The sequence below is a fragment of the Trachypithecus francoisi genome, unplaced genomic scaffold (assembly GCF_009764315.1).
Source record: "Trachypithecus francoisi isolate TF-2019V2 unplaced genomic scaffold, Tfra_2.0 Lachesis_group6, whole genome shotgun sequence".
Lineage (NCBI taxonomy): Eukaryota > Metazoa > Chordata > Mammalia > Primates > Cercopithecidae > Trachypithecus > Trachypithecus francoisi.
In genome coordinates this window covers 93,913,815-93,926,939 of record NW_022681471.1, presented here as the reverse complement: position 1 = coordinate 93,926,939, position 13,125 = coordinate 93,913,815, and the positions used below count along the sequence as shown (strand labels likewise).

General features: G+C 42.3%; 1 protein-coding gene across 1 annotated transcript in view; it reads right to left on the bottom strand.

Annotated features, from left to right (window-relative positions):
• EFHC2 (EF-hand domain containing 2) overlaps nt 1-13,125 on the bottom strand; it is a 209,759-nt gene that overhangs the window by 83,112 nt on the left and 113,522 nt on the right. Inside the window, 5 exon segments of the mRNA XM_033201359.1 lie at nt 4,314-4,444; nt 7,452-7,507; nt 7,510-7,596; nt 7,599-7,646; nt 10,279-10,421. Of these exon segments, the coding sequence (XP_033057250.1) occupies nt 4,314-4,444; nt 7,452-7,507; nt 7,510-7,596; nt 7,599-7,646; nt 10,279-10,421 (465 nt within the window).

Sequence of the window (13,125 nt, the reverse complement as noted above, 5' to 3'; positions counted from 1 at the left end):
TTATCAGTTCCTACCCTCAAGGTTTTCCTGAGAGGAGATGCACATCTCTGAGAAGAAGGGTAATGCTAGGGGCTTGGACCACTGCCCAGAGCAGCAGGTCTGCGCCCTGAAGCCCCAGGTGTATGCTGAGAGTGCCAGGTATCTAAGCAGGAGAGAGTCAGGGCCACAGAGGCCAAGCCCATAGACCTATGCTGCAATCCTGCCGTTGCTTGCCTCTGCTCTTCTCCACTATCTCAATGTACAAATTTGAAAAGAGAACATTTTACAAGAATATTATAAACTTACATCTTCAGAGTTTCCAGTTGTCAGAGCCTAGAAGGGACCTCAGAGACCAATATATGAACAAAAGAGTGAGACACAGGTAGGTGAAGTGAATTGCCCAAGTTATTTGGCTAGTGAAGATCAGGCCTAGCTTCTCCTTACTTCCCTAAGTGAGAGCCAGATGGCCCTTCCCTGGTGCAAGGAAATCAATTATTTACTTGATTGCTGCAAGCTTTAGACTGAACATTCCTTGAGAAATAGGATCGTTCATTAAATTATTCAGCAAACATCTATTGCACTTGGCAGGAGCTGATGTGGAGGCAGGGAAGCAAATAAGCAACAACTTGACAGAAGGCTACCAGTAAATAGTAGGTGGAAAGCACTTAGCACGATGATTGGCCCCCAGTAAGTGCTCAATACATGGTGGCTTCTATAAAAGTATTATTATTCTAGTGAGATGGAAATATGGAGAGAAAGGTAGGCAAACTCACGTGACACACTGATGCAGGATTAAGAGCAGAGGAATGATCCTATCAGAGTTTAGGAAGGTCACTCTGGCAAAACTTTGGAGGATGAGAGTTAAGAAAAAGAGATCAGTTACACTGCTCTTCAGAGGGTTCAAGTAAACAGTGATGAAAAGCTGAACTACAACGGTGAAGCTGCAGATGGAAAGAAGGGGAAGTTTCCAGAGGTAGTTCAAGACGTATAATTCCAAAGGGTGAGTGGGAGAGGTCGAGAGAGGGGAGACACAAAGCCAACCCCTGGTCTGGACTCTCGGGGATGCCCATGATGGCCTTTATCAGGATACAGTCCTCTAGCTGCTCCTTTACGAAAGAAGAAAACGAGGTCAAGTTAGGGAAAGTTATTTTGGGGGATGCCTAAAAGACATGTGAGGGGCATATGTCCCAGAGGTATGCATATTTCCAGGTTTATAGTTCAGGAGAAGGTCTGAGCTTGAGGAACTAGCATGGACAGAATCACCCTACAGGTCAGAGCCAAAGCAGTGAGGGCTAGATAAAATGTACACATTCAGAACACATAGACACAGGGAGGGGAACATCACACACCAGGGGCTGTCAGGCGGTCGGGGCCTAGGGGAGGGATAGCATCAGGAGAAATACCTAATGTACATGATGGGTTGATGGGTGCAGTAAACTACCATGGCACGTGTATGCCTATGTAACAAACCTGCAGGTTCTGCACATGTATCCCAGAACTTAAAGCATAATTAAAAAAAAAAAAAAGAAGAAAAAGAAAGGAGGGAGGGAGGGAGGGAGGGAGGGGAAAAGAAAAGAAAAAAAAAAAAAAAAAAAAGAAAAGGGAAGGTGGAACACAAAAGACACAAAAGCAGAGAATTATCTCAGTGGATTTCATCTGACGCATATTAAACACTAAACAAAAATGTACCCACTCAACTAGTATTTATTAACACCCCATTGTTTGCCAGACCTGAAACAAGTCATAAGGCTAAAGCAGAAAACAAGAAAGAGAAGGCCCCTGCCCTCAAAGAGGTTATATTCTGGTGAGGAGAGTCAGAATACACACACACACACACACACACACACACACACACACACATAATGAAAGGAAAATATTAGCTAGTAAAAGCACTGAGTAAAGAATTGAATTAGGGTATGATGTGATAGACACGGGCTACGTAGTTCCTTTTTGTTTGCTCAGGAAAGAGTTTGAGAAGCATAAGATGGGGCTGAAGACAAGGTGCAGGGACCCACATTTGTGGGCCGAGCACAAATGAGCAGCCCCAGCACCAAGCATGTCATATGGATCGAGACATCTAGACTCTTGGTCTATGCTCTTATTTGGAGGCCATGCCATCACCTCCAAACTAGAACCCCCAGGAACAACTCTAGTGGTTCATTATTTCATTTGGTAGCTATATATATAAATAAATACATATATTAAAAAAAATATATATATAGAGAGAGAGAGAGAGAGAGAGAGAGAGAGCGCCCAGCAGTAGGGGATGCTGCAGGGAACACCACCATTGAGCTCCCTGCCCTCAGAAAGCTCACATGCGAATAGGAGAAGACACACACAGCACACACACATAGACGCGCTACCCCCAAGTAAACAGATCTCTAAATAAAATAACTGTAAGTTGTGCTGAGTGCTGGGAAAAATATAAACAAGTGGCTAAGAATAACAGCAGGTGATCTACTCTAGATAGGATCTAGAAAGCCCCTCTGAATGAAAGCCCCTCTGGGAGCCGGCATTTGAGATGAGTCCTAGAGTTTGCTATGCAGAGGGATGGTGATTGCATTCCAGGCAGAGGGAACTGGGCGTGCATAGGCTAAGAGTCAGGAAAGAGCTTGATGTGTTTGAGAAACCGAAAGACAGTCAGTGAGGCCAAAAGACAGGGGTGCAGAAAAAGAGGTGATGACACTGGAAATACAAACAGACTCACATCACTCAAGGCCTTGCTGGCTGCAGTCAAATGTTGGATCTTATTGTGAGGACAATGGCAAGCCACTGAAGGATTTTTCAAGCCAGGCGAAACCTGAACCTGATCTGAGTTTCATTTTAAGGAATTTCTGGGACGGGGAGGTCCTTCTTTTTGAGCATGCAGCTCCTTGAGGCTACCCCTCCAATCACAGCATAGTGGTCCTTTATCCCACCCACAATTAGGGTCAGGCCTCCATCTGCAAAGCAACTTTTCCTCCTTGGATCGCCTGCCTGGCCTAAGTGCTTCCCAAAAAGCCCTATAAACTCACTAAAGTGTTTCCAATAGACTTTGCAAGTGTTGGAAAAATGGATGCTTTTGTAAAAGGACACAAATAATAAAACAAAACCACTCCCTCATTTCTGATGGAAATTTCTTGCTTTCTCCTCCACTGCTTTCCATTAGCCCATGGCCTGAGTAATTGTCTCTGCTCTTTACTGTCTCCATTTATTTTCCAAAACACTATGAACATGTGTATGTGACTATGAACATTAACAAAGAACTATAAATTCTTATTGATCCCAGAAGGTTGGGAATTCTAAACAATAAAAATGTCCTCTGACTGCTTCTCTCCAAAGAACATTTTGGAGACACAAAAGAGCTTTGTTAAAACAACAAATGAGCTCTTGGGACACTCTGGGCCTAATGGTGGGCTCCAGGCCACCAGGTAGTGATGCAATAGGCGACTGCAGACACAAAGTTGGAAAGACCTCCCTGCTACCCTCTCCTGGGCTCACTTCCTCATTTCTCAGCCCACATCTTGACTGCATCAAGCAGAGTTTACTATATAGCTTTCAGCCACTATCCTTGTCAGGAGCCAGAATTCTCAGCCTAAAGAGAAAGTCCCCTTTGTCCTCCATCCATGATTTAATTTATTCTCCTAAACGCTCCATTCACTTTGTTTTCAGCCTAAGAAGTATCACAATTGTACTAGACCCTGAATTTGAATTTCCGTGTGTTTCCGCTGTTTGAAAATTTGCCTCGGTCAGCCACTGGATAGTCCCAGAATTCAGCTTCACCTTAGAGAAAACCTTGATCAAGATTTGTTATAATATTTCCCACTACTGTCACATATTTTTCCCTCGATTCCTGTATTTTCATGTCTTTCAGAATACACATATGTGTACAAGCACACATATACACAGATGCATACATATCACCTTTGCTCTGATAATCGGTGAAGTTTTTACTATTTTCCAACTTCACCACATTCCTGGAGATGTCCCTCCTTTGTCCCCCAGATTTTGGTGGTGGGGAGGTGCTCTTAGCAGTGCTTTTTTCTGTCTTTCTCACTCAGATGCACCATTCCTGGCATTCTGCTGATCCTTCAACTCCCTGATTCATAAGACATGTCACCAACTGACTTTCTATGCTCTTGTCCTCTGTTCCCATGTACAAACTCCTTTTATATGTAAATTTATAACATTTACTAGAGTATTAGTGGCCAAAACTTGACTACAAAATAATACAAACTCAAAGAAATGCCAATTCCTAATAAAAAATAGTTAACTGATTAGGAAAGAAACAGTTCTTTCTGTTCTTTGGACAACCTTAAGGGAAAACAGACGACTGTTAGCAGAATATGGCTTACCTGAATGTATTATAATCCACCTTCTTTGTGTGCTTATGGTCAGCAGCTCTGAATATCTGCTTGAGCTCTCTGGATTTTGCTTCTTCTTGCTTCAGCTTTTGTAGGGCAAGTTTGAGGTTACTGCAAGGATACTGTAAGGGGGAAATGAAAGGAAAAACATATTTAAATATTCCTAACAGCTCAGGAGCCCAGTCTTGCTCATGGCCAGTAAAGGGACTTCACACTGTGCACATGAAGTTAGCAGGTTTGTCTTTGCAAAGAAACCAACACTGAGAAGGCATGACTAGCTTTGGATCTCCTCAGTTAAAGCTTCTGGACAACAGCTGACATCAGCAGAGGCCCCAGCTCTGAGGGAAACGAGCTTAAGGAACACGAGGCCACAGAGATCAGAAAACAACCCCTGCTTCCATCTCAGCCTCCTCTCTATAACCCTTGGATATCGGCCCAATATGTTGGGAGATCCTAATGGAGAAAATGGGATTCAAAACTGGATAAGTAGCCCTCCATTTTCTCTAGATCTTTAGAATGGGGTGCCCCTGGAACTGTTATCCATTAGGCAACGCACTGATGAGAGCAAGGCTGGGTATGGAAGATCCACACAGGTACCTTAACCCCTCGCACAGTCATTCTCTGGGCTGTCTACTGTTCCTGTCTCTTATCCTGTGACTAGCTTTTTGACTTGGTAAGAATACTTCTTGCATCCAGTGAAACATAAGGTCGTAAATAATTATAGCTAAGAGATCAAAAATGAGAAGATGAAATTTTAAAATAAAAACATTGATGGCAATTTAGTCTAAAGATCCCTCTCTCCCACCAGAAAATGATCCAGGTGGTTTGGCAACTATCACAGACCCCTACTCCTCCCACTTTTTGGCATTTCCTTTCATCTATTTCCATGACAGGATCTATTAGCTCTTTTGAAAAAATTCCGGCCAGGCGCGGTGGCTCACGCCTGTAATCCCAGCAGTTTGGGAGGCAGAGGCGGGTGGATCACGAGATCAGGAGATCGAGACCATCCTGGCTAACCCGGTGAAACCTCGTCTCTACTAAAAATACAAAAAATTAGCCGGGCATGGTGGTGGCGCCTGTAGTCCCAGCTACTCGGGAGGCTGAGGCAGGAGAATGGCATGAACTTGGAGGCGGAACTTGTAGTGAGCCAAGATCGCGCCACTGCACTCCAGCCTGGGCGACAGAGTGAGACTCTGTCTCAAAAAAAAAAAAAAGAAAAGAAAAGATTCCTCAGGCTGATATTAAACAGTATGGCAAACTTTCTCTGCTTAGAATGTCTTTGCTAAGGGCAGTTTTAAAATAATGCAGTTTTCACTTGGGATGCTGATTCCAGATAATGTCCTACCCTGCTTTTATTGTCCCCAAAGGAAAAATATAAAACTTTATATCTTATATTTATACTATATATATTTTATATTAAGGTATAGGTTCACCCTCTGATTGGAAATAGAATTCTAATTTACAATAGTAACACTGATTGAGCTTACCATGGCCTCATGGTTAGCTCAGAGCTTCACACACATTATCACATCTAATCTTCATGGCAATTCTATCAAATAAGCACTCTTGTTCCTTCCATTCCAAAGATGAAGAAACTGAAGCTCAGGAAAAATACGTATCTAAGGTCCCTCAGCTATTAATGTGGAGTCAGGTTCCCAAGTCAGGCCTGCTGGTTTCCAGAAATCTGAACTCCCGATTACTGAGCTTCTTGTCTAGATTCAGTGTTTTCGAATAGCTCCTGGTTCATGGTTTTATGATAACCTGAATCCCTAAGACTATAAATGGAGAGATGGCGTGGCAGCCATGGAGGGCGCTTCGCAGGCCTCCTGTCAAGAGAGACCCTGTGGAGAAGAGCATCGTTGCCTGACAGACTCCAGCTGCCATACCTTCCAGATTCATACAGAGTTCACAGGCAATGTCGCTGCTGGGGCCACCCTCTCCCCAGGCTGTTCCCACCCAATGGCACAGCACAGCAGGGGAACTAGAGCCAGGCCATTCCTGCCTGACAGGGGACCTCTCTGATGGGCAGTCTGTGCTCTGGGGCTCCCCTTCACTGAGAAAGTGAGACATTCTCAGAGCTGCGCTGTCAGCTGAGGCTTTCCCTACCCACCCCTCCTTCCTTTCTCTCTCCTTCCAGAGGGGTTCAACCTGCCTCCTGGTCTGAAGGCCCCCCTGCCCGCTCCTGTCCCCTCCCCCTTTATCCTTCTCAGAAATTTCCCCCATGACATCTCTCACACTTCTCATTCTGTCTTGGCGTCTGCTTCTCAGAGGACCCAAACTGATATGAATGATGTGATGTACACAGAGACACTGATCTTAGCAACTTAACCCCAGCCATTTTATATATAAATGAGATAAAATTGGCACTGTATGTATATAAATGGTACATAAATATTATCACTTATAGGTAAACTTTTAAAATAAAATTTTCCAGATAGATTTTTCCATATTAGGAAATGATTCCCAAATAAACATGTTTGTACACTGAACTAGCCCACATTTAAAATCAAGATTTTATCAATATGTTATTTTTACTGAACAGCATTGCCATAATGGCACCTGCAGTAACAGTACCCATCTGCCATCTTATTTCAAAAAAAAACTCTTTGAGCTCACTGTCGCCAGTTTATCCTGAAATCCTTATTTAGGCCTCAGGTGGCCACTGTTATGGGAAGTTGCAACTCCAGCAACTATTCAGTTCCCTTGAGGTTTCTGTTTGTTCAGGTCTTGGCCTTCTCTGTTGGCCTGTGCCAATTAACTGGGACGGCACAGTGTGTGGCACCAGATTTTTCTTCCTTTCCTATAGTTGTTGAATTTCTTTCTGAAAACATTGTTAGTGTCAGCAAAAAACCCAGGAAACTTGATTCAACCCTGGCCCTGCCTCCTGCCTGTGCCTGGAATCTGTGATGCTGGGCAGAGGAGAACCCAGCATGTAAACAGAGTAGACAAGAACCTGGCCTCTGTGATGGGACATGTGGCCAAGTCACACGAATCCATTATTCATGCCCACATGTATGAATGCACAATGTAAAACTGGTGGCAAGATGAAGAAGAAAGGCCCTAGAGAAAGAAAAACACAGACTGCAGAGGACTGAGAGGCAAGTGAAGAATTACACAAAGTAAATTCACCTTATCTGTATTCTGCTCCATGTAGTTTAAGGTATACTCATCAGCACTGAGCAATGAAATAGGTAACCATTCACATTCACTGTGACTCCAATGTACAGCTCCTCAGCCTTGATATATTCAGATAGTTCACTTTTAAAGACTTCTGTCCAGGCTTCTTAACACGACTTCTTTTCAAGAACATCCCACCAGTAATTCCTATAGAAAAATAGAAAAGTTCATGAGCAGCCTTTATTCTTAAAAGAACCATCTGACTTGCCTTCAGAGTTACTTTATCTTCAAGCACAGACCACCATATAAGTTACCTGTGAACTAATATTGCCTGTTGTTTTGGACTTAAGGGAAGAATGAGGCAGTGAGTGAAGGAGTAAGAATTCCTAGGCGAGAGTGTTCAAGACAAAAAGCAAAGCCAGGCATGGTGGCATGTGCCTGCAGTCCCAGCAACGCAAGAGGCTGAGGCATGAGGATCGCTTGAGGCCAGGAGTACAAGACCAGCCTGAGCAGTATAGCAAAATTCCATCTCAAAAAAAAGAAAAAGAGAGAGAGAGAGAGAGAGGAGAGAGAGAGAGAGAAATGATGTGTAATTCTAGCCTTTTCTTCTCTCTCTCTACTCTCTTCCCAGTCCAATAAGCACTTGGCAAGGACCTCCTATATATGCCCAGCAGCATACTGGGAGTGTGGAACATCAGGATACTCATCTTTAGAGCATGTTTGAACAGTAGCAGTTAGAAAATTCCCCCTTGTGCTTATTTCCACCTATTTGTCCCAGATGATTCTTATACTTAATCTGACATGCAGATTAAGTAGCAAATGCCCTACCTCTGTAAGGAGATTACTTAAGTGTTCAAAGGTAACTATGGGAGTCCCCTTAAGTCATTTTTTCCTACAGGTAAAATCCCTTTGCTTCTTTTAGTAATGCTTCATATTAGTTTCCAGAGCTGTCACCATTTCATCTGTTCTCTTCTAGACATTATTTGTTTTGACCTCTTGGAAAGTAGCCAGTAGAGTTGAACAGGGAACTCCAGCATCTTCTGATACTGAACTGAAATCTACAGACCTATAAATATAGCCTGAGACCAGATAAGCTTTTGGGTCACTTCATCCCACTCCTCCTGCCACATTCAGAAATGATAGGTGGTAAAAAGGCACAGGCTTCTGAGTTCTGTCACTTGCTCGCTGGGTGATCTTTAGGAGTTATTTAATCTCTCTGAATTCTTATTGGTACAATGGGAATCAGATGTGTGGAGGCCCTGAAATGTACTTCTCAGGTCACCTATAGTGAAGAACATAACTGATGGAAGGCCCCAGCTGTTGTGTTTTTAAATCAATCTTCAGGTGTGTGTTGAGGTCACTCTTCCCACAGGCTGCTGCCAATAGATGAGCGACCAAGGCAGGGATAGTAAGATAGGCTCACTCCTACAAAACAAGGACTCCTCCAACTAGCAACTTTGCCTTAAGGACTCCCTGTCAACCTTGTCGAAATTTTCTTAGAATTTTACTGCAGTCTAAGACTCCCTCTTTCTTCCTTCCCTCTGTGCTTCACAGGTGTCAGAACTGCACTACAGTGTGACAGCTCTCCCAGCCTCTTCTGGCTCCTTCCTCATTTTCCCTCACCAGCATTCCCCCTATTAAATCTTTTGCACATTTAATCCTGTCTTGGCAGTTGCTTCTTGGAGGAGCTGGACTAACACAAAACCTAACCTCATAAAGTCCTTGTAAGGATAATAGTAAGTTCTCAATCATGGCTGCTGTGATTACTAGTAAGCTTGCTGCTGACTACCATCACTCCTTTCTGTTTCACACATGCTGCAACTTGTTTGGCCACATCTCCCCCATTCTAAGTGTACAGAGTTGATTTTTGACCTGTAAGAGCATGACTTATATTCATCCCTATGCAATTTCGTATTTTAAGATTTGATCCATTATTCAAATTACTGTGAAGCCTTAGTTATACAAGTTATTCATTACTCATCGGTGTGCTAAGTAGCTCATACCAGCTCATAGGAGCTGATAGTTGAATTCTCAGAGATTTTGCAAGCCAGTTTTTAAATTCTCGGCTGCTTGAAATTGGCCATGGTTGGGGTATTCACACCATGGAAACTGGCAAACAGTACAAATCAGGGCTTTTAAAATCTTTTCAAAGAGCCAGTGAACCAGCACATCACTGATTATTCTTCCCAAATGCATGTCTTCAGCACAGATAAAGTTCTAAACGTGTTGAGACAAAGAACAGGATCCTACAGTGCCATGATTGGGTAAGTCAATGGCTCTCCTCAGCAGTGACGGTGGTACCAGCATATTGCAGAGAGGCATTCTATGGGCCTCAGTGCAGGAACCTTGGCAACAACCTCATCAGACAGAAGGACCAGATAAAGACGGACCCTGACGATTGAATTTGTGTATCTGGGATTCTTGTCTTACAGCCAAACAAAAATTTTTTAAGTAGGACTATCAAGAATACAGACTTCCTCTTGGCTTGCTGGCTACAAGTAAAACTAGTGGTACCCAGACCATGAATTTGAAGCCCTTGGGTTCCATAAAGGTGCCTCAGAAGTCACAGTGGAAGTGGGGATAGTGGCAAAAAAGAAGTAACTCCAGGTCTCCCGGCCCTAAGCCAACCAAAACTGTTCCACTTCTATCATTTTAAATGTTTAGGTTCCCATTTAAGAGATTTGTAAAAAGAACTCTATTGTTCGGGTTTTTTTTTTTTTAATAAAGCCTCTATTGTAGATAATCTAGGCTACAAAACCAGATCATGTTCCCTAATTTTCAACATGAAGAGACACTTAAAACATTCTTAAGAAAATACTGTGAGAAGGATATCTCTTACCTGAATTCCTCTCTATAGGTTCAAACACTGAAATGGTGTCATCACTGAGATAATATGAAATAACAAACATCCTGTCCAAGTGAACATATTTGTCTGTGACTAGTTTTGCAAAAAAACGGAGTATATTGCTTTGGAAGCCATAGCTAAATGGAACAGAAATGAGAGTTACAGCATTATACAGGTAATCTTCCACATATTATGGTTTCAAAAGTCTGCAAAAGATATAATATGGCTTTAATATAGTAGGCATAAACTGTCCAAAGTGAAAGAGTTCAACCGTCTTCTAATTAAGGTTCTAAATCTAAATGCAGAGGAATTTTCTCAGTATATTACGATATCTCTGATTCTTTACATGTCCTGGGTAACACATTGGGAAAATGAACCCAAAACAAACGTCATAAACACACTGCTCAAACCAGCTGTGCTAACTGGCTGTTCGCTAATGATGAGGCTAGTCACCAATCACAATAATCATGCTGGAAAGAAGAGCAAGCACCTAGCCCTACCGCGTGGGCAATCCTGGGCTCTGCCAGTATCTGAGGCTACCTCCCCCATTCACCACTCACTGTCTCATGCCCTTTGCTTTTCTGTTTTCCAGCCCACATCCTCCCCTCTCTGACTCACTCCTCCAGCTCCCCAGCATCCCCCCAACTTTATTCAAGGGAAAAATTAACTTTTCCTTTTCAAATGCTATAACACATAGGATGGACCCACCTTTTTTTTTTAATAGTGCTTATCACTCATATTGTAAGCCATTACAAGTCTGTTTTCCAAGGACAAAGACTGTCTTATTAACCATTATCTAATATAATACTTTTTACATTATAAGTATTCAATAAATGTTTATGGAAAATTGTTATGAGATCTGTATTGATTGGAATTTGCACTCAGAATTCTATGCATAAATAGAAGAGTCTAGTAGACTAAAGATAGGATCGAATTATAGAATTAAAGTTACCAAAGTTGACTGCCTGGTCACTGAAGAAACTGATTTCTGATCTGTCAGCAGAAGCATGTCTGTGGATATCAGCTAGTGAAAGGTGGACTTTGTAACAAACAGTAAACCCTTGGAGAGGTCTTTGATAACTAAAATCATTACCCCAGGAGGTACACAGGATAATAAACCATGTCCTCTGTCACAACTCTAAGCAGAGAAGTCTTCCCTTGCAGGGTCTCCTAGGCTAAAAATCATTCTTTCCTTGTGTCCACAGTGATTAGGAAAATAAAACAAGTATTTCTGACTTGCAGAGGCAAAAAGTGCTTTTCTCTGCCCCTTTCTCGGCTGTACAAGAATCACGGCTGAGAAAGGATGGCACCAAGATTCCTAGGCTTGAGGCCCCATGTGAGATGGTGTGCGGCAGTTTGGAAAGCTCACCGTAGAACAGCCTGAGCAAAGCAGCCAGGTCTGCACGGCTGTTTTCTCAGTACCCAGTTCCCAGGCTTCAGACAGACCTCATATAGTGTGTGGGGCGCGGGAAGAAGCTATGCCTTGTCAGCTATCTTCTCTGGTACATAACTGGGTTTGTAAGTAACAAATAGATTTGATAGCCCCTCTCACACAAAAAGCCATAACATTTCAGATACCCGAAATATCACTGAAACAACTGAGGAAGGTCTAACTTCAGGAAAAGGAATATTACTATAAATTTAACTTCTTATAATTTATAAGTGTATATGTTAAGTGTGGGTTTTTCACACGTTCAATATGCCTTTTTTTTTTTTTTTTAACCTAAATCTAGTGTTCTGGAGATCTCATCAATTGAGAATATAATCTACTCAATAAAATTTTCAGACTAGCAGTTCACAAAGTTTATTGTATATAAAATCACCTGGGGAGCTTGTTAAATATACAGAATCCAGAGTCCCATCCCCAGAGATACAGGGGGATTCAGTAGCTAGCTCACATCTCCAGAAACCTGCATTATTAATAAGCACCCCAGAAGATTCTGATAAGGTGGTCCCCTGGGCATACTTTGAGAAGCACTGCAAGTGTCTTCAGATATTTCCCTAATAACTACTTCTCAAACTTCCCAGAATATTCTTTTTTATCATAATACTCCAGCTGACCACCTACTTATACCTCCTGCATCAATTGTAAGGTCACACCCAATTTAGCTCTATATAGACTTGCACTCTTGGATGGTTGTTTTAAAAATGTGTTTATTCCCGTTGTCCCCAAACAAATTATAAATTCCTAGGTCCAGAAGCCATGTCTTAACTTTTTCTACATACAGCTCGGAGTTATCTAAAATCATTATGTCAAATTCTTCTCCCATTTTCTCTGGAATCCATTTCCATTAGGTTTGCTCTACCTAAACTGCTCTTGTAGAGGTCAACAATGATCTCCACAATGCCAATTCCAATGCTTAATTTTTTGTGCCTATTTAACTTAACCGATCAGCAGCAACCGGCACAAATGATCACTCCTTCAGTGTTACTCTTGCTTCACTGGCTTCCGGGATCCAGCATTCTCTTGTTTTGTTCCTACCTCCTTGTTTGCTCCTTTTTAGTCTCCTTTGTTGGTTCCTCCTTTTTTTCCCCAAGCTCCTAATTGGGGATGTTTCAGAGTTTATTCCTTGGTCATGCTCCACTCTATGTATATTCATTCCCTTGGTGATCTCATCCAATCTCAAGGCTTTAATACAATTTGGTATCATGGCTTTAAATACCATCTACATGCTGATGGTATCCATGTCCACCTATCTTCTGAACCCTATACTCACATATGTATTCAATTGCCTACTTGGTATTGCCACTTGATATCTAATAGACATCCCAAACTTAACCCGTTCTAAAACTGAACTTCTACTCTTGTCCCTAAACCTATCCCATCTCCAGTCTTTCTCA